The sequence below is a fragment of the Euprymna scolopes genome, chromosome 36, assembly GCF_053919585.1.
Source record: "Euprymna scolopes isolate OS-2025 chromosome 36, ASM5391958v1, whole genome shotgun sequence".
NCBI classification, from domain to species: Eukaryota; Metazoa; Mollusca; class Cephalopoda; order Sepiida; family Sepiolidae; genus Euprymna; species Euprymna scolopes.
This window is the reverse complement of record NC_136517.1, coordinates 17,741,749-17,767,305: the sequence shown is the minus strand read 5'-3', so window position 1 is coordinate 17,767,305 and position 25,557 is coordinate 17,741,749. Positions and strand designations below refer to the sequence as shown.

The 25,557-nt window shown below is 39.5% G+C and overlaps 1 protein-coding gene across 7 annotated transcripts in view; it reads left to right on the top strand.

The window, feature by feature from the left end:
- The window catches only part of LOC145260367 (uncharacterized), a 341,973-nt gene extending 318,476 nt beyond the window's left edge, over positions 1-23,497 (top strand). For 6 of the 7 annotated variants that reach the window (XM_080118307.1, XM_080118301.1, XM_080118306.1 and 3 more), the window contains 2 exons: positions 15,610-15,690; positions 22,540-23,497. In XM_080118307.1, the coding sequence (XP_079974433.1) occupies positions 15,610-15,654 (45 nt within the window). In that variant the 3' untranslated portion in view covers positions 15,655-15,690; positions 22,540-23,497. Of the gene's footprint in view, positions 1-15,609; positions 15,691-22,539 lie in introns of those variants that run through there. The other variant, XR_013864279.1, reaches the window with a different exon arrangement.
- The last annotated feature ends 2,060 nt before the right edge of the window (positions 23,498-25,557 follow it).

The following is a 25,557-nucleotide window of genomic DNA, read 5'->3' as shown; positions in this document are numbered from 1 at the left end:
TGCATTGCTCGATGCATGGTTTGTTTTATTTTTAAAAAACATTGATTTTCTTTTTTTTTTTAAGTCTTTATCTTTGATAACATTTTGAACACCTAATTTAAAAAAAAACAAAAACTTTTTAATTTGTAATTTTTTTTTAATGGAAAGTATTTTTATTCTGATACTGATAGTGTCATACTAAATACATGCCTTTCAGAGGTCATAAAAAACCAAGTGCTTATTTAAAAAAAAAAATTATTTATTTTTTAAGGATGTGTTGGCTTGGGCCACCTCTGGGTTAGACGTTCAACCAAAGGTTTTATTCTATACTTTTTTCTTTTTAATTTCCTTCAAAAAAAATTTTTCATTTTTTTTTTTTTTTTTTTTTTTTGGTGTAGGGGGGGGGGTATTTAAACAATTTGCTAGTTATTGCAAAATGTGAAATGCCACCTTTTATTATTATTATTATTATTTAAACAGTTTGCTAGTTATTGCAACTTGTTAAACGTAATTTTTTTTATGAAAAACATTTGTTTTCTGATACAGTCATATTAAATACATTCCTTTCAGAGGTTATAAAAAGTCGAGTGCTTATTTTTCATATTTTTTTTGTTTTGTTTTGTTTTGTTTTTTAAGGATGTGTTGGTTTTGGCCACCTCTTGGTTAAACGTCCAACCAAAAGTTTTCTCTTATATTTTTTTTTAATTTCCTTTAGAAATTAAAAAAAAAAAAATTTTTTTTAACTGTTTACTATTTTGGCATATTAAACGTCACATTCTTTTCCAAGTCAAGCAAAGAAGAGGTGTTGAATATACACATTATTTTAATTCATTTTTGCTGACTAATGATAATGAAATGAAAACAATTTTTTTAACTGTTTCTTCTAAAATTTGTATGGTTTAACATTTTATTAAATTACCTTTGTGGTCCTTTGTATGACTTTAAAACTCATCTAGTGATGAGGCCCCATTTGGGGACTGTGGGTATAGTGGAGTTGACTCTTAGTTACCATTGCTTCCAGGTTTACTTTGGCCCAAAGTGGTACTACATGTTGGGACATCGGGTGTTATCATATCAGGTTACCTAAAGATACAGGCTTCCTGACCTAAAACATTAGTGTAATAGTTTTTGTTTTTTTCCCTTTCCCTTTGCAAAACTCAATCATGTTCTGCAAAGTCAAAAACAAAAATGTTTTTCTAAAAAGTGATCAAACCAAACACAATGAATTGAAAATATAAAGAATTTGAAGTGCAAAATCTTTTCCCCAAATTATTAAATTCAGCATTAAAGAACCTAAAACTGGTTAATATGCCATAAAACAAAAAAAGGCCAACCAAAACTTACCTTTGGAACTTGTCACTGAGATACTGTCATCAAAATTAAAAAATTTTTCCAAATTTTAAAATTTGATTTTTAATTTATTAAATAAAATCTTTGCATAATACAACTTTCTTTTTGTTCAACAATCAGCTTAGAGAACTTTCTAAATAAAAATAAATGAATCAGCCATAGTCAAAGGCGCCCCGAAGGTTCTTTTTTTATTGGGAACCACACAATGGCTCTCTTTTGATTAGGAATGATATGATGGCTTTTTTGAATGGGAACGGCACGACGGCTCTCTTTTGAATGGGAACAGCAGGACGGCTCTCTTTTGAATGGGAACGGCAGGACGGCTCTCTTTTGAATGGGAACGGCACGACGGCTCTCTTTTGAATGGGAACAGCACGACGGCTCTCTTTTGAATGGGAACGGCACGACGGCTCTCTTTTGAATGGGAACAGCACGACGGCTCTCTTTTGAATGGGAACAGCACGACGGCTCTCTTTTGAATGGGAATGGTAGGACGGCTCTCTTTTGAATGGGAACGGCACGACGGCTCTCTTTTGAATGGGAACGGCACGACGGCTCTCTTTTGAATGGGAACGGCACGACGGCTCTCTTTTGAATGGGAACGGCACGACGGCTCTCTTTTGAATGGGAACGGCACGACGGCTCTCTTTTGAATGGGAACGGCACGACGGCTCTCTTTTGAATGGGAACGGCAGGACGGCTCTCTTTTGAATGGGAACGGCAGGACGGCTCTCTTTTGAATGGGAACGGCAGGACGGCTCTCTTTTGAATGGGAACGGCAGGACGGCTCTCTTTTGAATGGGAACGGCAGGACGGCTCTCTTTTGAATGGGAACGGCACGACGGCTCTCTTTTGAATGGGAACGGCACGACGGCTCTCTTTTGAATGGGAACGGCAGGACGGCTCTCTTTTGGATGGGAACGGCACGACGGCTCTCTTTTCATTGGGAACAAAATAACAGGTCTTTTGATTGTGAAAGACACAAAGGCTCTCTTTTGATCGGGGAAAAACGCAAAGGCTGCCTTTTGATCGGGGAATGACGCGAAGGCTGTCTTTTGATCGGGGAATGATACCATGGTTGTAAAAACAGTCAGCAGGAACAGAGTTCGACGAGCCTATGACTCTTGGAAAGACGCTACTAAAATAGAAAACTATTACAATGAGGTATGAAAACAATGAAGCGATGGAGACTACTAGACCAACAAGTGAAATGAACTGGAAAAAAGGAAGCAGGGAATAGATTAGACAATTCTGAAGAACATATGCAATAATAGTACTTAGAGAAAAGACTGAGACTAGCAACATCACGTCTGTGAGAGAGAGAGGTGCAATCAAATTAGATATGTTTCTGTACCTTATCAGGAACCCTCAAATGGGACGGTTCTAAAACAAAATTGAAGCTTTTCTATAATATTCTTCACAATGTAATTAATTTTCTATAATAATCTCACAATGTAATTAATGCACTCTGCTACCAAAAGAATTAAAAGAAAACAAAAATGAACACAAGAAAAATCCATATGAATTATGTCTGTCGTAAGGAAGAAATGTTGTGTGAAGGCTCTGTCCTGCTGTGACACTAACGTATGTGATGGATTATTCAACATGTGCAGAAATGGAAGGATCAAAAGCAGTTTCAGGTGCAGATGTCTTTTGGGATTTTCTGCCATGTTCTCTCTACCAAAGCATCTATAATAACTACATCTCTACTAGTAGAGAAGCAGTCCAGCGGGTTCAGGTCGGGGGAAGAGGCTAGTGGGAAAAGGGTACCAAAGTATAAAGTCATATCCTCAAGTGGTTTCTGGGCCTTGATAAGTGGTTATGCCTATTTTTTTTTTAAAAAAAAAAAGTAAAAAAAAAAACTCCTTCTGAAGCCAAGCCTGGGTCTCTTTGGACTTGTGGGCCGGCACCGAGTCCTGCCACACCCAGGTTCTGCCAGCGGCCACCTGATTGCATCAGGGGATCATTATACTCTTCAGCACATCCAGCTACACTTTGGTGTTGACTTTCAAGCTGTGAAGTGGCATGATGAGGCCCTCACTTGAAACTACAATGTAAAAAGTTTTTGACTTGTAATGGGGGTATGAGAGGAATGGATTCGCCAATCATTTTTATAACCAACAGCTGTGCTAAACAACCAATCAAAACGTCGCAAAATTATTATAAAAATCGTCAAATTTTGGATTCAATCAGTTTGCCATTTGCTACGTCACAGACCGCATTTAATTCTTCGCCGCCATCTTGGTTACTGATCTGAACTACGCCACCATCTTGGTTACTGATGTGAACTACGCCACCATCTTTATTCAACATAATATCTCAGAACTTAAGAGGTTAACTATGCAACGGACCGCATTTGATTCTTGGTCGCCATCTTGGTTACTGATCTGAATTAAGCCGCCATCTTTGTTCAACACAAATGTCTCAAAACTTAACACACAGCAAAGACCATAACTGTGGCCGAAAACTTTTCATCACCCTGTGTACATTCCTGTAATCGGGATTTGCGTTTTGAGGGTGCTGGAAATAGTCTTGTTGTTATAACTTGAATCAGTAGAGAGCATGAGTTGTATAGCGGCGCATATTCAATCTCACTCATTGAATTTTGTGTCACTTTCAGACATGATAGAAGGCTCCTGTCGTTCTTTAAGTTTTGGGATGAATGGGGAAAAATACCCTGGAAATACAACATATTAATTATGGGTTGTGATTTGAAGTTGAAGCTTAGTGTTTACATAAATTGAGGGAGAAAACAAAAAAAAGAAATGAAGTATTATCTTAAGAATTCAATTTAACATTGAACATTTTGATTCCACAGTAGCAATTTTTTTTTTGGGGGGGGGGGTATTTAAATATTGCAATAACACAACAATAGTTAGCATGTCCTGATTTTTTTGTTCTTTTTAATAGAATTCAGAGTAAGTTTGAGCAGTTGATCTTTAAAAAATTCTTGCATATTTTTCTAGGAGACTCATTCCAGTTTACATAAACAAAACTGCCATAGTGGGTTACATGTTTAATGAGCAAACTGGGTAAACTGCCACGGGGAGAGGGTTACATGTTTAATGGGTAAACTGCCACGGGGAGAGGGTTACATGTTTAATAGGTAAACTGCCACGGGGAGAGGGTTACATGTTTAATAGGTAAACTGCCACGGGGAGAGGGTTACATGTTTAATGGGTAAACTGCCACGGGAAGAGGGTTACATGTTTATAGGGCAAACTGCCACGGGGAGAGGGTTACATGTTTATAGTGCAAACTGCCACGGGGAGGGGGTTACATGTTTATAGGGCAAACTGCCTCGGGGAAGAGGGCACATGTTTAATGGGCAACTTGCTACGGGAGAGGGGGGGGGCATGCAAATTGTCAGCAGAGACACATGTTTAATGGGTCAACTGTTACGGAGGGGGAACATGGTTATTGGAAAAACTGTCACATCATGCAGGATACACAAATTATCAACCGCATGGAATCTGGGGAAAATATGACTATGAATATATAATACGTCCTCTGGCTTTCTCCAAGTGTATCTGCTGAAACAGTCAAAAAATAAACATAACAGAGATGATAATAGTTTGAATAAAAATGTGAAATGAATTAATTTGATCCCAAATAGTCCTTGCAATCATATCGCAAAAATGTTTCGCTCAACTTTTAGGGGGAGCAGAAATTTAGCATCGGAACAGAGCCTCTCGCAGAGACACCAGGTTTACTTTTCTGGTGTGTGTTTCTTATATAAAGTGTAGAATTGCAACTGTTTAGGGTGTGTAGCTGACCATTACAAGCGAAAAAAAGAGTGATTTTTTTTTTTTCTCTGGTATGAATAGGTTTACTGTTTTCAAAACCATTAAAGAAGTTAGTACATCACTGTTAACCGTTCTCTTTACATGTACACAAATGTTTTTTTTTGGGGGGGGGGGGTCTGATTATTTAAAAATGTTTAAATTAAAAAGCTTAGTAGTCAGGATTTCAAGTTTTTTTTTTTTTTTTCTACTCAATCTGAATTTTAAGAATAATAAATGGTTCAACGACCGACATTTTTTTTTTTTTTAAGGAGTTGAAAGGTGAGTGAATTCGGTAATAATATTCATATTAAAAAAAAAATGATCTTTGATATGACAGAGGCACATGCTTGTCTTCCTTCTGTTTGGAAGCACAATTGAATTGTAATAAGATTTGTTTTTAAAATTTAATTCTAAAATCTAAAAAATAATTTTAGGCAGTTTAACATCTTTTATTTCCCAGTTCAAAAGGTCATGATGTAAACCAATATTTGACTTCTTCTTATTTATCGATAATTAAAGTAATAATTGAGTAAACGATAGTAATGCTTAAATTAATCAAGAAATTTTAAAACTTTTACATTGGTGATCAAAATGTACTTTTGATTTTGAATGATTACCAACTAAAGTGAAGCATATTTTAGTCCATGTGTGCTCTTAAGCCATTGGAACGCATTAGTTTCTAGTCTGTATTGATTCAATGCCAAAGGTTGTCTCATTATCTCCTTTTTTTTTCAAACTTGATTCCTTCTCCTCCTTAATATCAGCATTTAATATTTTTTATTTTTAAATTCATCCAGCTTTCATATTCATAAAATCTTCACAAACCCAGCTTTTTCATGCTTCTACTTAGTTTGCTGATAACATTAACACCATTTTGCTTTGTTCCTGCAATTTTACCTTTTTTCATTTATTTATGCACTGTGACATTTTTCATTTATGCACTGTGACATTTTTCATTTATGCACCGTGACATTTTTCATTTATGCACCGTGACATTTTTCATTTATGCACCGTGACATTTTTCATTTATGCACCGTGACATTTTTCATTTATGCACCGTGACATTTTTCATTTATGCACCGTGACATTTTTCATTTATGCACCGTGACATTTTTCATTTATGCACCGTGACATTTTTCATTTATGCACCGTGACATTTTTCATTTATGCACTGTGACATTTTTCATTTATGCACTGTGACATTTTTCATTTATGCACTGTGACATTTTTCATTTATGCACTGTGACATTTTTCATTTATGCACTGTGACATTTTTCATTTATGCACTGTGACATTTTTCATTAATATATTGTGACATTTTTTCATTATACATTGACATTTTTCATTTGCACAAGTGACTTAATTGCAAATGTAGCATTTTTATTGGCGAATGTGACATTTTTTCATAGGTATATGACATTTTCTTCATTGGCACGTGACATTTTTTCTTCATTGGCACGTGACATTTTTTCTTCATTGGCACGTGACATTTTTTCTTCATTGGCACGTGACATTTTTTCTTCATTGGCACGTGACATTTTTTCTTCATTGGCACGTGACATTTTTTCTTCATTGGCATGTGACATTTTTTCTTCATTGGCACGTGTGACATTTTTTCTTCATTGGCACGTGTGACATTTTTTCTTCATTGGCACGTGTGACATTTTATCTTCATTGGCACGTGTGACATTTTTTCTTCATTGGCACATGTGACATTTTTTTCTTCATTGGCACATGTGACTTTTTCTTGGCACATGTGACTTTTTTTTTTCATTTGTCTTAAAAGCTAAATTATATGTAATTTTTCTCTTGATATGTTGAAGGATTTACCTTGTAGGGTTACCCCTTCCTGGTGTGATGGACCAGCAGAACTTGTCGAGTCATCCATCTAGGAGAACAAAATGCTGATGTAAAACTTATGCCACTGACCTCACGCGTCATGGCACCAAACTTCTGGAAGAAGGAGGCCTTCTTAGTCCTAGTCGATAACTTGAATAAATTATCCAGTTTGCAAACCTAAATGGCTTAAGGAGTATGTAGGCTCTGCCCATTGCCTGACTTTTACATTCTTTTGACTATTAGCCATGCAGTCATGCACAGAGATACAATCAGGGATTCAGTGCTTGGCCTTGTTTGTTGAATATAGGACAACGAATTCCGTCCCGCGTTCTTTTCTTGTATTTTTTTCTTATTCCAACGTTCTTAAATGTAATCTGAACTGACATCCCTCTGCTCAATTCTCCACAGTTAAATACAATCCAACTAGTAGCCCCTAATAGTAATGTGCTTTGTTTGGGAGTAAAAAGAGTAGAGGAAAAGGAGATAATGCCTGGGAAGATAGGCCATGCCTCATTCTAACAAAGAGCCTAATTTGTCAGAATGATTGCGACTTTTTTTTTTTAAGGCTCTCAAGCAGCCTCCTTCCTGGTTGGATGTCATTATATTTGGTCATTTTTTATCAATTTGATTTTAATTTTTTTCACCATTTTTTTTATTATTCAGCAACATTATTGAATTTAACGTGTGGACATATTTGCTAAAAATTCCAATACATTTTCAGAATTGTTTAGATAAGAATTGATACTACGATTCTCAATTTTTTGGGGCGAGAATTGGACGCTTCTTGTTTGGGGACTGTTTGCTGCTTGTAACAAATTGCTGTTTGAATTTCTAATTGCTTTGCTGCGCCTCCACATCATTTTTACACGACTGAAGTGTCATGATTCCTTTGGGGCACTTGTATCCTGAGAACAGGTGGGGGAAGGAGAGCGTTTGCTTTTGTGTCCTGTCTCATTCTTGCATGGGCTGGAGAGGGGGTAACTGTTGCAACACCTAAGTAGTTGCATCATTATTACAATGATATTTTTAGCCATGAAATATTTTTAAATCTTTTCATCATTTAAAATTAATTACCCAAAAAATATGTTCAATTCACTAAATGATTTTTTTTCATTGTTGCAAATTTTAAGATCTACCAGTCATACTTGCGTATCATGCAACTTTTGCAGACAAAAATTTTACATTATGTTAGACCAGTGTTATTAATAGATATATAATTTGTCTACATTGGTTGATAATCATATTTTATAAGGATTACAAAGTCTAAGGATTTAACAAAATCAGAATACATTGTGATATCATAATACAAGTTCCTTTCTCCACCCCCTCTTACTCTTGTTGCACTTTGCTCTCTCTCTCTCTCCCACCTCTTTGCTCTCTCTCTCTCTCTCCCGCCTCTTTGCTCTCTCTCTCCCGCCTCTTTGCTCTCTCTCCCGCCTCTTTGCTCTCTCTCTCTCCCGCCTCTTTGCTCTCTCTCTCTCTCCCGCCTCTTTGCTCTCTCTCTCTCTCCCGCCTCTTTGCTCTCTCTCTCTCTCCCGCCTCTTTGCTCTCTCTCTCTCCCGCCTCTTTGCTCTCTCTCTCTCCCGCCTCTTTGCTCTCTCTCTCTCCCGCCTCTTTGCTCTCTCTCTCTCCCGCCTCTTTGCTCTCTCTCTCTCCCACCTCTTTGCTCTCTCTCTCTCCCGCCTCTTTGCTCTCTCTCTCTCCCGCCTCTTTGCTCTCTCTCTCTCCCGCCTCTTTGCTCTCTCTCTCTCCCGCCTCTTTGCTCTCTCTCTCTCCCGCCTCTTTGCTCTCTCTCTCTCCCGCCTCTTTGCTCTCTCTCTCTCTCCCGCCTCTTTGCTCTCCCTCTCTCTCCCGCCTCTTTGCTCTCTCTCTCTCTCCCGCCTCTTTGCTCTCTCTCTCTCTCCCGCCTCTTTGCTCTCTCTCTCCCGCCTCTTTGCTCTCTCTCTCTCTCTCTCCCGCCTCTTTGCTCTCTCTCTCTCTCTCCCGCCTCTTTGCTCTCTCTCTCTCTCTCTCCCGCCTCTTTGCTCTCTCTCTCTCTCTCCCGCCTCTTTGCTCTCTCTCTCTCTCTCCCGCCTCTTTGCTCTCTCTCTCTCTCTCCCGCCTCTTTGCTCTCTCTCTCTCTCTCCCGCCTCTTTGCTCTCTCTCTCTCTCTCCCGCCTCTTTGCTCTCTCTCTCTCTCTCCCGCCTCTTTGCTCTCTCTCTCTCTCTCTCTCCCGCCTCTTTGCTCTCTCTCTCTCTCTCCCGCCTCTTTGCTCTCTCTCTCTCTCTCCCGCCTCTTTGCTCTCTCTCTCTCTCTCCCGCCTCTTTGCTCTCTCTCTCTCTCCCGCCTCTTTGCTCTCTCTCTCTCTCTCCCGCCTCTTTGCTCTCTCTCTCTCTCTCCCGCCTCTTTGCTCTCTCTCTCTCTCCCGCCTCTTTGCTCTCTCTCTCTCTCCCGCCTCTTTGCTCTCTCTCTCTCTCTCTCCCGCCTCTTTGCTCTCTCTCTCTCCCGCCTCTTTGCTCTCTCTCTCTCCCGCCTCTTTGCTCTCTCTCTCTCCCGCCTCTTTGCTCTCTCTCTCTCTCCCGCCTCTTTGCTCTCTCTCTCTCTCCCGCCTCTTTGCTCTCTCTCTCTCTCTCCCGCCTCTTTGCTCTCTCTCTCTCTTCCGCCTCTTTGCTCTCTCTCTCTCTCCCGCCTCTTTGCTCTCTCTCTCTCTCCCGCCTCTTTGCTCTCTCTCTCTCTCCCGCCTCTTTGCTCTCTCTCTCTCTCCCGCCTCTTTGCTCTCTCTCTCTCTCCCGCCTCTTTGCTCTCTCTCTCTCTCCCGCCTCTTTGCTCTCTCTCTCTCTCCCGCCTCTTTGCTCTCTCTCTCTCTCCCGCCTCTTTGCTCTCTCTCTCTCTCCCGCCTCTTTGCTCTCTCTCTCTCTCCCGCCTCTTTGCTCTCTCTCTCTCTCCCGCCTCTTTGCTCTCTCTCTCTCTCCCGCCTCTTTGCTCTCTCTCTCTCTCCCGCCTCTTTGCTCTCTCTCTCTCGCCTCTTTGCTCTCTCTCTCTCTCCCGCCTCTTTGCTCTCTCTCTCTCTCCCGCCTCTTTGCTCTCTCTCTCTCCCGCCTCTTTGCTCTCTCTCTCTCCCGCCTCTTTGCTCTCTCTCTCTCTCTCCCGCCTCTTTGCTCTCTCTCTCTCCCGCCTCTTTGCTCTCTCTCTCTCCCGCCTCTTTGCTCTCTCTCTCTCCCGCCTCTTTGCTCTCTCTCTCTCTCCCGCCTCTTTGCTCTCCCTCTCTCTCCCGCCTCTTTGCTCTCTCTCTCTCTCCCGCCTCTTTGCTCTCTCTCTCTCTCCCGCCTCTTTGCTCTCTCTCTCTCTCCCGCCTCTTTGCTCTCTCTCTCCCGCCTCTTTGCTCTCTCTCTCTCTCTCTCCCGCCTCTTTGCTCTCTCTCTCTCTCCCGCCTCTTTGCTCTCTCTCTCTCTCTCTCCCGCCTCTTTGCTCTCTCTCTCTCTCTCTCCCGCCTCTTTGCTCTCTCTCTCTCTCCCGCCTCTTTGCTCTCTCTCTCTCTCCCGCCTCTTTGCTCTCTCTCTCTCTCCCGCCTCTTTGCTCTCTCTCTCTCTCCCGCCTCTTTGCTCTCTCTCTCTCTCCCGCCTCTTTGCTCTCTCTCTCTCTCCCGCCTCTTTGCTCTCTCTCTCTCTCCCGCCTCTTTGCTCTCTCTCTCTCTCCCGCCTCTTTGCTCTCTCTCTCTCTCCCGCCTCTTTGCTCTCTCTCTCTCTCCCGCCTCTTTGCTCTCTCTCTCTCTCCCGCCTCTTTGCTCTCTCTCTCTCTCCCGCCTCTTTGCTCTCTCTCTCTCTCCCGCCTCTTTGCTCTCTCTCTCTCTCCCGCCTCTTTGCTCTCTCTCTCTCTCCCGCCTCTTTGCTCTCTCTCTCTCCCGCCTCTTTGCTCTCTCTCTCTCCCGCCTCTTTGCTCTCTCTCTCTCTCCCGCCTCTTTGCTCTCCCTCTCTCTCCCGCCTCTTTGCTCTCTCTCTCCCTCTCTCTCCCGCCTCTTTGCTCTCTCTCTCTCTCTCCCGCCTCTTTGCTCTCTCTCTCTCTCTCCCGCCTCTTTGCTCTCTCTCTCTCTCTCCCGCCTCTTTGCTCTCTCTCTCTCTCTCCCGCCTCTTTGCTCTCTCTCTCTCTCTCCCGCCTCTTTGCTCTCTCTCTCTCCCGCCTCTTTGCTCTCTCTCTCTCCCGCCTCTTTGCTCTCTCTCTCTCCCGCCTCTTTGCTCTCTCTCTCTCCCGCCTCTTTGCTCTCTCTCTCTCCCGCCTCTTTGCTCTCTCTCTCTCCCGCCTCTTTGCTCTCTCTCTCTCTCCCGCCTCTTTGCTCTCCCTCTCTCTCCCGCCTCTTTGCTCTCTCTCTCTCTCCCGCCTCTTTGCTCTCTCTCTCTCTCCCGCCTCTTTGCTCTCTCTCTCCTGCCTCTTTGCTCTCTCTCTCTCTCTCTCCCGCCTCTTTGCTCTCTCTCTCTCTCTCCCGCCTCTTTGCTCTCTCTCTCTCTCTCTCCCGCCTCTTTGCTCTCTCTCTCTCTCTCCCGCCTCTTTGCTCTCTCTCTCTCTCTCTCCCGCCTCTTTGCTCTCTCTCTCTCTCTCCCGCCTCTTTGCTCTCTCTCTCTCTCTCTCCCGCCTCTTTGCTCTCTCTCTCTCTCTCCCGCCTCTTTGCTCTCTCTCTCTCTCTCCCGCCTCTTTGCTCTCTCTCTCTCTCTCTCTCCCGCCTCTTTGCTCTCTCTCTCTCTCTCCCGCCTCTTTGCTCTCTCTCTCTCTCTCCCGCCTCTTTGCTCTCTCTCTCTCTCTCCCGCCTCTTTGCTCTCTCTCTCTCTCTCCCGCCTCTTTGCTCTCTCTCTCTCTCCCGCCTCTTTGCTCTCTCTCTCTCTCCCGCCTCTTTGCTCTCTCTCTCTCTCCCGCCTCTTTGCTCTCTCTCTCTCTCCCGCCTCTTTGCTCTCTCTCTCTCTCTCTCTCCCGCCTCTTTGCTCTCTCTCTCTCTCTCTCTCTCTCTCTCTCTCTCTCTCTCTCTCTCTCTCTCCCGCCTCTTTGCTCTCTCTCTCTCCCGCCTCTTTGCTCTCTCTCTCTCCCGCCTCTTTGCTCTCTCTCTCTCCCGCCTCTTTGCTCTCTCTCTCTCCCGCCTCTTTGCTCTCTCTCTCTCCCGCCTCTTTGCTCTCTCTCTCTCTCTCTCCCGCCTCTTTGCTCTCTCTCTCTCTCTCTCCCGCCTCTTTGCTCTCTCTCTCTCTCTCCCGCCTCTTTGCTCTCTCTCTCTCTCCCGCCTCTTTGCTCTCTCTCTCTCTCCCGCCTCTTTGCTCTCTCTCTCTCCCGCCTCTTTGCTCTCTCTCTCTCTCCCGCCTCTTTGCTCTCTCTCTCTCTCCCGCCTCTTTGCTCTCTCTCTCTCTCCCGCCTCTTTGCTCTCTCTCTCTCTCCCGCCTCTTTGCTCTCTCTCTCTCTCCCGCCTCTTTGCTCTCTCTCTCTCTCCCGCCTCTTTGCTCTCTCTCTCTCTCCCGCCTCTTTGCTCTCTCTCTCTCTCCCGCCTCTTTGCTCTCTCTCTCTCGCCTCTTTGCTCTCTCTCTCTCTCCCGCCTCTTTGCTCTCTCTCTCTCTCCCGCCTCTTTGCTCTCTCTCTCTCTCTCCCGCCTCTTTGCTCTCTCTCTCTCTCTCCCGCCTCTTTGCTCTCTCTCTCTCCCGCCTCTTTGCTCTCTCTCTCTCCCGCCTCTTTGCTCTCTCTCTCTCTCCCGCCTCTTTGCTCTCTCTCTCCCGCCTCTTTGCTCTCTCTCTCTCTCTCCCGCCTCTTTGCTCTCTCTCTCTCTCTCTCCCGCCTCTTTGCTCTCTCTCCCGCCTCTTTGCTCTCTCTCTCTCTCTCTCCCGCCTCTTTGCTCTCTCTCTCTCTCCCGCCTCTTTGCTCTCTCTCTCTCTCTCTCCCGCCTCTTTGCTCTCTCTCCCGCCTCTTTGCTCTCTCTCTCTCTCCCGCCTCTTTGCTCTCTCTCTCTCTCTCCCGCCTCTTTGCTCTCTCTCTCTCTCTCTCCCGCCTCTTTGCTCTCTCTCTCTCTCTCTCCCGCCTCTTTGCTCTCTCTCTCTCTCTCTCTCCCGCCTCTTTGCTCTCTCTCTCTCTCTCTCCCGCCTCTTTGCTCTCTCTCTCTCTCTCTCCCGCCTCTTTGCTCTCTCTCTCTCTCTCTCCCGCCTCTTTGCTCTCTCTCTCTCTTCCGCCTCTTTGCTCTCTCTCTCTCTCCCGCCTCTTTGCTCTCTCTCTCTCTCCCGCCTCTTTGCTCTCTCTCTCTCTCCCGCCTCTTTGCTCTCTCTCTCTCTCTCCCGCCTCTTTGCTCTCTCTCTCTCTTCCGCCTCTTTGCTCTCTCTCTCTCTCCCGCCTCTTTGCTCTCTCTCTCTCTCCCGCCTCTTTGCTCTCTCTCTCTCTCCCGCCTCTTTGCTCTCTCTCTCTCTCCCGCCTCTTTGCTCTCTCTCTCTCTCCCGCCTCTTTGCTCTCTCTCTCTCTCCCGCCTCTTTGCTCTCTCTCTCTCTCCCGCCTCTTTGCTCTCTCTCTCTCTCCCGCCTCTTTGCTCTCTCTCTCTCTCCCGCCTCTTTGCTCTCTCTCTCTCTCCCGCCTCTTTGCTCTCTCTCTCTCTCCCGCCTCTTTGCTCTCTCTCTCTCTCCCGCCTCTTTGCTCTCTCTCTCTCTCTCCCGCCTATTTGCTCTCTCTCTCTCTCTCCTGCCTATTTGCTCTCTCTCTTTCTCTATTCCACCTTCTGCTTCTCTCTTTCTCTATTCCACCTTCTGCTTCTCTCTTTCTCTATTCCACCTTCTGCTTCTCTCTTTCTCTATTCCACCTTCTGCTTCTCTCTTTCTCTATTCCACCTTCTGCTTCTCTCTTTCTCTATTCCACCTTCTGCTTCTCTCTTTCTCTATTCCACCTTCTGCTTCTCTCTTTCTCTATTCCACCTTCTGCTTCTCTCTTTCTCTATTCCACCTTCTGCTTCTCTCTTTCTCTATTCCACCTTCTGCTTCTCTCTTTCTCTATTCCACCTTCTGCTTCTCTCTTTCTCTATTCCACCTTCTGCTTCTCTCTCTTCCCCAACCCTTGTCTGTTCTCTTCATCTTATTAACCACCTCACATTTTTTAATTATTTAGAACGTTCTTCCTTTGTTTTTTCTTTTTCCTCCCACCATGTAAAAAAAAAAAATTTACATACAGATGAAGTGTGCAATATGACAAGCAAGCAAGATATCATGATCCATTTAGTAGCATAAAAATATTTAAATTTGTTTTCACAAACATATGTGCCTAAACCTAGTTTACCAAAAATGGAACTCGTGTGATATAACAGAAGATGTAATTTAAATATTTTGGAAATAAAATTTGAAGGGTCGCATGATATGCAAGTATAGATATGTCATAGATATACGATGTACATTTTTAAAGTTTTGAAATTTCAAAAATATCAAAGACGTCTGCTATTAAAGTATTAGAATTTATTTGTTGAATCAAAATTTTATGTTTCTATGTAATTTATGAAAAGATACTTTTTTTTTCTTTTTTTTTTTTTTTTAATTTTGCCTGAAAATGAAATTGAATTTTTTGTATGTGAAATTGATGCTTATTGATTGGCACTTATGGTGATAAATAAAAATAAAAAAACGTTTATCATGTACCGTATATTTCGGCATGTAAGACGACCCTTAAAGTTAAAAAATCATCTTTAAAATCCAATATTTCATAAGATACCGGATGTTGCAATCTCTAGCCTAGGCTAAACAAACATTGTTTTGTGGTTTAGCAGTCGTCTTATACAACCGATATATGATAAATTTATTAAAATTTGTTCCAATTTTGTACCTCGTCATATCTGACGGTCGCCTTATGCGTTGAAATAGACGGTACTTCTTTGTTAGGGAATGTAAATGGTATATTCTAAAAATCACAAAAATTGATCAAGCGTTTTTTTTTTTTTTTTAAATTTTTGAAAAACAAATTTACCGTTTTTTTTACTGATAAGTGAAGGCCAAAGCCATTTTAATATTCTTCAAATTTTCTTTTTTACTTATATAAAATGTTTTTACTTATATAAAATGTTTTTAACATATAAAATGGCCTTTCTGAAAAAAATGCCTTCATAATTTGAAAATTTTATAATAGTACACATTATGTTAATAAATTATTGTTTGGTTTTAAATCTTACGTTTCTGTTGCCTTCCCTACATTATCCGAAAAGAAAAAGAAAATTGAAATGAAAGTCGGTTATCTGCCCTTGATTCCTTAATGATTACTGCATTTTCCTCCACATAGAGTAAAATTTGATTTTCTTGAATAAAAAAAAAAAAAAAAAAAAAATCTACTTAATCAACTTACGTGATTTTTGGAATATTTCATCTTTGTTCCATGACTGGTATGTACATCATACAGACTTTGCTGTATTTACCTTACTTTTAATTGCCATCATGAGTGCCTATTTGAATAATCACCATAAAATTAAAAAAAAAAAAAAAAAAAAGTATTTTTATGATTGTGTTACTAATACAGGGTAACCAACAAAAAAACGGGCCCCAACTCTAATTAACAAAGTGTACATGGCGACATTTTTTTTTTTTTTTTTTTACATCATTGATATAAGCGTTATTGTTATTATCATTCTTATTACTCCTTACTATTTGTAATACCATGTTCACGTTTTTGAATCTGAACAACTTTGCATCCCTACAGCAGCAGCATCGGCAAACACTTTGGACTTGGACTTCCTTGTGGTGAAGGATTCTCTAGAAACCTCAACATCAAGAAGTGGAGGTGAGCGTTTGCAGATGAATGTCTAACAATCTTAAAGATGTTGTCGGCTCTATTTCAAAACAACTTCATCCTGCATAATAACTCGTGTTTTTAATGTTTTTAACTAATACAATAAAGTGTTTTTAATGTTTTTAATACAATAGAGAGGAGTAAATTATTGCAAGTTGAAATCTAAACATTGTAAAAAAAAAAAAAATTTTTTAATTCGTATTGAATTTTTGATATGACCGATATAAACAAATCGAACAAGTTTGTTTTGATTTTATTATTACATTTTCATCCCAAACAAGGAACAGTGCCACTTTGATGTCAGTGCTACTATCTAGGACATCATTTGCAGGGATACTATGTAGGGAGTTGAGCAGCAAGATGTCTGTTTACTTGAACTTCTGCATGTCAGTACCGTCAGGGAAGCAGAAACCCAGAAGGGAATTCCAAAGTCTAACAGTCCTTGAGAAGAAACTATTAGAGTAGAACGCTTTCTTACATCTAGGGATTTCTACTGTATAGGGGTGGGACTTTGCTGCTTGTCAGGTTTGTTGGGGGGGAGGGGTATTTACGTAGAGGAGGGACAAGGGCTTGTAGTTCATCAGAACACCTGCCATTAAAATAGTTGTAAAACAGCCAGACGGATGCAACATTTCGTCGATGGGACAGAGTTTGAAGCCTATTTGACAGCGTTAGGCCTATTAGGTTGGCGACTCTCTTTTGAATGCTGTCTAAGGATGAGAGACTAGTAGCAGATGCTCCAGCCTAAATGTGACAACAATATTCCATACATGGCAAATGGTTGTCTTGTAGAGGTACAGGATACTCTCAGGCATAAGTAACTTTCTAGTACGGTAGAGAGAGCCCACCTTCTTTGCAGCAACCTTGGCAATATCCTTGATGTATCTGTTCCAGCTTATGTTCCCTGTGAACATTAAGCCAAGGAGTTTGAAGGAAGTATCCGGAGAACAGATGCTGCACTTTGATCCTGACCAAAAGGCCAAGAGTAGCGGTGAGCCCGAACAACAGGCGTGGAAAAAGAAAGGGAAAAAAGGCAGTTGTAAACGACGAAAGGAAGAAAAAGTAAAGACAGAAAAGAAGATAAGATCATAGCTTATGGCGGGAGAACGTGATAACGTTAAATTGGCCATGACAGCCGGCGCCGCTCGCTGAGCCCGTGGGTGGCGAGGATACCAATGAAATTCCGATGTAGACAGCGATCAGTGTCGACGGCCTCTGGGCGATAAGTGACCCCTATTGAAAAGACACGTGGCCTTTGTGGAATCGGATTCAGCTGTTTTTATGTTCTCTCAAAAATAATTAGGTAAGACATTTCTGTTTTTACGACCTGTCAAGTTCCATTAGGCCCGCGCCGGCCGAAATTGAGAATGCCCGAATGCCAACAGAGGAAGAAAGACAGCTCCTTTTTTGTGTATAGGCCGCCTGGCAAAGATTTGACGGACAGCGAGCCCTTAATTCTGATCGGCCAACGACCCGAAACGGGAAGAGACCCAGTCCACGCCCCCACAATATAAGCAGCGAGCCTTGAGAGATTGACAGACAGAGAGTTTTGCTTCCTTGGGTCCGACGAGCGAAGATTCCCCCATCGATTGACCCTGTCACATAGATAATTGAGTTTTTTGTCGGAGAGAGAAGAGAAAACCTCGCAGTTAACAAGTGACCAGTCCCTAACTAAACAGCTAACTACGATTGTACCCGTGATTGAAATACAAGGAATTTTGAACAAAAGGAAACACTATTGACTTGGTATTTTCAATTGTTTTGCATGACAAGTCTGTTTCAGGAAACCAGCCGTTGACATCCTCGCCGAGGAAACACCAGAACCGACAACCGGGGTCATTCCACCACTGGACGACGCGCGGGTGACGTAAGTGTCACAAATGTATCATTAGCCATAGCTATTGGTGGTTGAGAAGATTTTTTGTAATTATTAAAAGAAAGAAGCTAAATCTTAGCAGCATTGAATGTGACCATCCATTTTTGTCCCCATTCCACTGCAGACTGGAAGTTTTCCTCTAGGTTTTCTTCCATTGCCTTGGACATGTGTTCATTCATTTCCGTCATGTATATTATAGTGTGATACCCTCAGCAAATATACCCATCTCAGATTATTTTATCAGGGAAGTCAATTATAAATATTAAGAATAATAAAGGTCCAAGGATCGACCTCCTGAGGCACACTTGCATTTTTATCATATTTTTTAGACGTATGACCATCGAGGACAACCTGAATTCTTTTATTTAAGAAGGATTTAATTATGTTAAGTATTCGTTCAGTTATACCATATGATTTGATTTTCTTGAGAAGACCATCATGTCATATCCTGTCAAAGGCCTTAGATATATCTGAGTCTACTGCCCTAGCCTCCCCTAGCGCATGGTGTATATGTTCAGATATTACAGTTAGAATATATGCAGTAGAACAGGTTTGCTTAAATCCATACTGTTGGTTGGACAGAAGTTTAGCAGCTGTGAGGTGGTGGACTAAAGCTTGATTAACTGTGGATTTGAATTTTTTGACAAAATGAGGGAGAAGGCTAATGCGTCAATAATTTAATAGATCTTTCTTAGAACTGCACGCCTGTGGAACTCTGTTCCGTCTGCCTGCTTCCCACCGGACTACAACTTGGATGTCTTCAAGTCCAACGTTAACAAATTCCTAATGAACCGCCCCCTTAAGTAAACACTTCATCAAATCTCCATACTAACGTAATGTACTTGCAATAACCCTTATTCCTGAGTGGCTTCCGGGCCTTGATAAGTGGTGATCACTGCAAAAAAAAAAAAAAAAAAAAAAAAAAAAAGATCAGTTCTTTCGCCAGAATTCTTATAAACTGGTACCACACAAGCAGTTTTCCAGCAGTCAGGAAAACAAAATTCATTAAGGCATTTGTTGAAGAGTTTGGAGAGAACTGGGGCAACCTCAACAGAACATTTTTTTTTAATAGTACAGCCGAGATGAGATCAGGTCCACAAACTTTTAAGGTGTCTAGGTTTTTTATGATATCATGTACTTGAGAAAGGGTGATTTTTCAGATCATTTAGTGTGGTTTCTGTCCCCAAAGAAAATCTGGGTCCAAAGTAGAGGGAAATGAATCTGCCTGTATTATACCACAAAGGAGATAACTTCTACCAATTATTTTTTTATTTTTTAAAAATTTTTTACAAAATGGAAAAATTAAAGAAAAAGGTTTTCATAATATGGAGTTATTTTCATTAATTTTTTTTTTTTTTTTTTTTTAAAGGGTGTAACGAATTCCAATTAAATAATAAAATATGAAAAGATTTCTTTCTTTTTGCATCTTGTTTGTCTATATCGGTCATATTAAAAATTCAATATGAGATTGTTTTTCTTCAGTGTTCACTTCAGTTAACACTTACATTTGCTATAATTTATTTATATAAAAAAAAAAATTGAATAAAATGCTTTCATGCAATGAGTTGTTTTAAAATTATTCTGGATAGCATTTTATTTTAGAATTGATTTGAAGTTTACTTAAATGTCTTCCTGCAGTTTTATTTTACTATGGTATATCATAAATGATAAAAAAAAAAAATATTGTAATCTTGCATCAGGAACATTTTAAAAGAGAACCAAGCTAAAAAGAAAATTTAAAAGGTGATGATTGTTGTGAACATACATTCCTCGCACAGGCAGTGATTGTCTGCTTGTAGTGCTTGATCGAATTTGATGCTTGAATCTAACACCATCGCAGTGGTTTCTGTCATTTTTTTTTTTTTTACTCACGTTTACCCCGAATAAGGTATATCGCCACTTGGATGTAAGGATCTACTATTTGGGACGATGCCTAGAAAGGATTAACAAGGTGTTGGTCTACATTACATTTTAACTTTTGCATATCAGTACAGTCAGGGAAGCAGGTAGCAGGAAGGGAATTCCAATGTCTAGCTGTTCAAGGGAAGAAACTATTAGAGTAGAAAGCTTTCTCACATCTAGGAACCTCAACAGAGAAAAGGTAAGATTTTATTGCTAAATATGTATGTCGCGGAGGCACAGGTGCAGCAAGTTCGTCTGGTCACATTCCACTAAAATATCTGTAAAATAGGCACAGAGTCTGTAGCGATGGGACGGAGTCATTGTTGTAACAAAAGGATTCTCCTCCAAACGAGACCACAACTCTAGTTTAAAACAAATAACCATGGTTTATTTTTCAGACGTTACAATGAAACTTATTTTCTTCTGTTGAACGACATGCTTGCAAATCATGACACAAATACATTTTCAACCCAACACAAAGAGTCCATTAGTTTAAAACCCTAAGATATCTGTTTCTGGGATCTCTAAAAAAAAAAAAAAAAAATGAACCAAATTTTTTAATTTAGTAACAAAAATTGATTGTTCTCCAGTATTCAACCTAATTAACAAAACAAAAATACAGAAAAATCTTTGTAATGTGTACGTACCCATCACTGAAGGAAAATGTCATATTCCAATAATCATATGAATTGATCAAAATATTTTTTTTATATAAGGATCAGTTTAAGCGATTAATGTAAAATTACAAGGCTAATCTCGAAAGTTTGAATTATTGTGGGCTTATCTGCCTTTTTTTAAGATGGCGATGTGAGACAGTTCATTTTTGCTTACTCCATAAAATTTAATTTTCTTAGTTAAAAATAAAACTAAGTGATCAATTTACATGATTTTTGGAATATGACAAGTTTGTTCCGTGCCGTAAAGATTTTTCAGTATTTAAAAAAAGATTTTTCTTTTTTTTCCCCCCATTTAAGTTGAACTTGTGCGCTTGTATCCAACTATTTTTTAATGGATGTGTCCACCAATCATTTTATAGTCGTATAAGCCGGAGAGTAGAGCAACTAAAATGATTTAGACGTAATAACAATCAAGATGAGGATAACTTCGGAATCAATCTGTCAATAATGTTTATCTCTCTTCATGTTGACCACTGCATCTGTTTATAATTGAAAAAGGATTGTTCGTTTTATTTCCTGACATTTTTAAACAATTTTGTTTTTTTTGTTTTTTCTCTCCTCCCCCATCCTTTATAAAACTTACACAAGTGGACAACCTGATAAAAACATTTTTCCGCACTTGATTGCGGGCAATTCTTAAAATGAGACACAACGCTTTTTAGTTGTTTTTACGTGACAACACGACAAAATGAATTTGAGACAAGTCTATGCGAATGGGAGGAATTTTTCCGGTATTTTATTTGTATTTTATATTTACTTCCATCATTTAAAACAATGTTTTTTTTAATTCGATTATTTGATTCAACACATTTAGCATAAACATCCTAAAATCAGCAGCAATATTTATTAGCAATGTTTACGGTCTCATGCACATATTGTATTTCTGTAGTTTTGTTCTCTTTTCTGTTGTTCGAAATTTCAGCTTTTGGTAAAGCACTTGTACCCTCTCGATGTATATGCACCCAGCAAACCCATCTATCAGCAAAATCCCACCCCTTCACTGTAGAGGTTCCCAGATATCAGAAAGCCGCCTATTCTAATAGCTTCTTCTCTCATACGTCTAGAGTTTGGAATTCCCTCCCTGTTTCTAGCTTCCCCCGACTATACTAAACTGCAGAAGTTTAAATGTAATGTGAACAGACATCTTGTTTATTTACTCAATAGACTTTGTCCCAAAAAGTAGCCCCTTGTATCAAAGAAGTAATGTCTTGTTTGGTGATAAATAAAAATTTTCCCAAAAAAAAAAAAAAATTTTAAACACAGTAAAATTAGCTGCCTTTTTTTTCTTTTTTTTAAACTCACGTTCCCCTACAACAAGGTATGTCACCACTTAGAAGTAAGGGGCTACTATTTGGGACCATGCCTAGGAGAGATTAACAAGATGTTGGTTTACATTACATTTAAACTTCTGCATATTAGTACAGTCAGGTAGCAGGGAGGGAATTCCAAAGTCTAACTGTTTAAGCAGTTTGTCGGAGATATGTACGTTGAAGGGCACAGCTCCAACCCCTGTCCTATCACCGCAAGGTTGCATCTCTGTGCCTGTTTTACAAATATTTTAATGGAATGTGCTCTGATGACTTTGGAATTCCCTTCCTGTTACTTGCTCCTCTGACTACTGATATGAAGTTTAAATGTAACATAAACCAACATTTTGTAATCTTTGTTAAGGTATGGTCTCAAATAGTGGTGCCTTTTGTCAAAGTGATGATATACCTTGTTAGAGGTGAACGTGAGTAAAAAAACAAAACAAGAAAAAAATCTAAATTAATTTTACTGTTTTTATTTATTTTATTTATTTATTTTTCTTTTTTTTTTTTGAAAAAAGAACTTTCTGCAAACTCACAGACAGTGAATTTTTTCAAACTCAACATAGTTGATTACAGTATGTTGCTGGTCTTGTGCAGTTCTAGGAGGTCCACCCTCTCAAGCTTTACCTTCTCTCTTTGAGAAGATGTTAGTTTATTGCTTAGCGCCTCTACTGGGAAATATTGACAGGACTACCCAGGAATATTTTGTAGGCCAGGGATGCTGGATCTTCAATCCCACTTTCTGACCCTAGCGTTATATTTTTTCGCCATGGAAGTGAGAAATACCTAGCTTATAGTCTCTACCATTTGCTTACTGTAAGGTTGAATCCGATTGGTTAATGCCACAGCTGCACAGATCATACACCAGCGCCATCACACCAAACGTGCAATAACTAAAGTGTACATAACCCTGCCTTCACAACTTCAAAGGGAGATAACTCAATTATCAAATATCTAAAGTTGTTGATATTTTTACATTTTCAAATATCTTTTATTGTATGTGAAAAAAAAATTTTTTTTTTTAAATCCATATTTTTTTTCATGTTTTCTTTTTATTTTAATTTCTTTTCAACAGGCTTCGAATCTGAACTTTTGGCAGGTCCTCTAAAACCATTACCTTCGTTCAAGCCGATGCAACCCCTGGAAGACATGTTAGCTAACAGCAAATCAACGACAATGAAGCAGTGTCAACCAGACGAACACTTGACCAGTGAAGCGACTAAGGTCATCCAGACTCTTCCCGATCTCTCGTTCATGCACGCAAAGGTTTTAATGTTCCCAGTCAGACAGTCAAGCCAATAAATAGTAGCCGTCACTTGCTCCTGAGCTGCCCCCTCCGTCGTGAGATGTGGAGTTTCTGTGGAAACGAATGAAAAGATTGGAAGCTATAACAAGGAGGACATGAATGGGGGTGGGGGTATGATAATTGAGTTGTACAAGTTGATACAGAGAGGAGGGGCTAATTCTTTACAATAATCCCATCATGGAAAAGTTCACTTATCTTTTTAATTGAATATTCCGATAGTCATAAGCTCTGAGAATCTTGATGCAATTTGATAATAAGCACTTAATTATTTTTGAGTAAGGCGAGGGTGGTCCGTTTAGAATTTTACCTAATACAATTACGAGTGCCGCCATGTTTGTTTATATGTCTGACTGGCGGTGATCGCAGAAAATGTTTGCTATTTTAACGTTTTTGTATTTTGCAAATCTTATTTTTGATGCTTCATGCACCTGAGCGTCAAATATAGTTAGTGTTCTGTGCTGCCATAGTTTCTGATATAAAAATATCGGAATAAGAATGTGTAGCTCTGGAAATATTAGACTAGCTATATTGTCAACCATCGACATCAGCCAGCCACGTCTGTTTGCTGTTTTGCAAAGTAAAAGGTCGCTGTTTGGTTTTCTATGGGGGATACAATTTTCCTTTATTCCTAGTTGACAAGGGATACACCTGTAGCCATATTGTGTAATTAGTACATGTTAAACAAAGAAAATCAAAAAAAAATTTTTGTTGAAATCCGTAAAAAGATTCTGAGGGTTTCTGATTTAAAAAAAATTTTTTTTATTCAGTTTGAAAAGTAGTTTATCTCATAGCTACAATAAAACTTTTTTCCATCGATGTTCCTTGGCGTATATTTAGAATCAAATTGTTATAAAGAAAAATATTTTTATTTAATTTAAAATATATGTTTTCTTTGCAATTTGATAAAGGAATGAGCTAATTTTTTTACCATGCAAAAAATCCCTTTAATTTTTTATAAAATTGGTCTTTTTTTTTTTTCTTTCTTTTCTAGATACTCTAATCGACATAATTTCGTTTTCATTTTTTTTTTTTAATCAAACTGCAACCAAGATTTTCAGATTATGTCTATTGTCACATTCATTCCACACAATAGAACTATATAAATATAAAAAATGTAAAATGTTTAGCGTATGAAGGTTGTGTGTATATATATAATATATATATAGAGAGAGAGAGAAGAGAGGCATTTTGATGAAATAATTTATTTGGACTAGCAGAATTAAAACAAATTGACAAAAACATTTTATGACTACTGGAGTACTCAAACAAAAGAAAAAAGCCTATTTTACAAATAAAAAGGGGAATTTTTTTTTTCTGATGGGTTTATTGTAAATAACTATCCCCTTCTTTCTCTATCAGCTTGCACAAAAAAAAAAAAAAACATTCTCTTTTGTGTATGGCATTTTCACTCTAAAGAAACGCTGAGTAAGGTAGATGGATATACGGTTCACTGTCTGTATTTATGGGATAAAAAACATGAACTAACGGTGATAATCAGACGTGGGCAAACCATTCAATGCACGTTTGTACGTGTAACATATTTCCAGTGGACACATGACCACCATTTACTCATGTGTAAACTACAGAAGTGTAAAATAGAAAAAAAATTGTTTAAAATATGAAAATTGTATAAAAAGGGGCCATCTAGATAAAATAGCTGATTTATTTTGCAGGCTGAAAGGAATTTAAAAAAAAACAAACAACATATGTAAGTGTTCAAGGCATCTCCTATTCTTTGGGGGAAAATGTTTCAAAACAAACAAAAAAATATATAAGCACAAAAGATAAAAAAAACAAAATTTAAAACAAAAAAATGTAAATCTTAATTATTTAAAAACAGACAAAGAAAACTCATTCTCTCTTTCTGAAATCTCTGGCTTTTCTACAATTGTGTTTTTCCTGCACCATTGGCCCTCTGGAAAATTGAATAGCTTAAAACATTGAACTTGAAGAAATCTCTAGCTCTCTTTCTCTCTAAAAAAAAAAATCAGTGTCTTTTAAAAGGCAAAATCTTTCTAATAGGGGGGATAAAAAAGGAGGCGAACATATTAAACAGATTTTTACTGATTTTATTTCAAATTTCTATTTTAAAACTATTAATTAACCACTAAGTTTTCAGATTATAAAAGAAATGATCTTGAAAAAGAATTATTATTAAATTTTTAGAAAAGAGTTCAGTTTACAAGTTTAGCATAGTGATTAATATCAATTAAGTACCATATCCTCAAATTAATAATTAAAAAATCTCTGAAAATCTTATCAACTTTGAGACATTAATTTTTGTACTTTGTTTTTTTTTTTTTGTTTTTTTTGTTTTTTTTTACATGGGAGTTATTACTTATAAAGGCCCGAAAGCCACCTGAGGATAAGGAATAATGAGGGCACAGTAGTCATTGAGATAACAGCATAATAATAGTGATGGAAATGGGTCAGAAATTAATTATTTAATGGGAGGGGGAGTCAACAAGAACTTGTTTACATTGAACTTGAAGACTACCATATTATAGTCATCTGAAAAGCAGGCTAGTGGTTTCCTATATAAGTTTAACATAAAACTAGTTTATACCATCTCCTTGAATAGTGTTGATATGAAGCCTGGGTATGTTAGTTTCCATTTTTTTTTTTCCTAGCTTCTATCACTTAATGACAAGCACAAAGAAAGTATTTGAAATTTTGTGGGGGAAAAATTGCTACTTCTTCTTCACATGAAAGAGTAAGTAACTATGATGTATTTATGTAGCGTTTTTATTGAAAAAAAAAAAAATTAGAAATCCTGTTCTTCTGCAA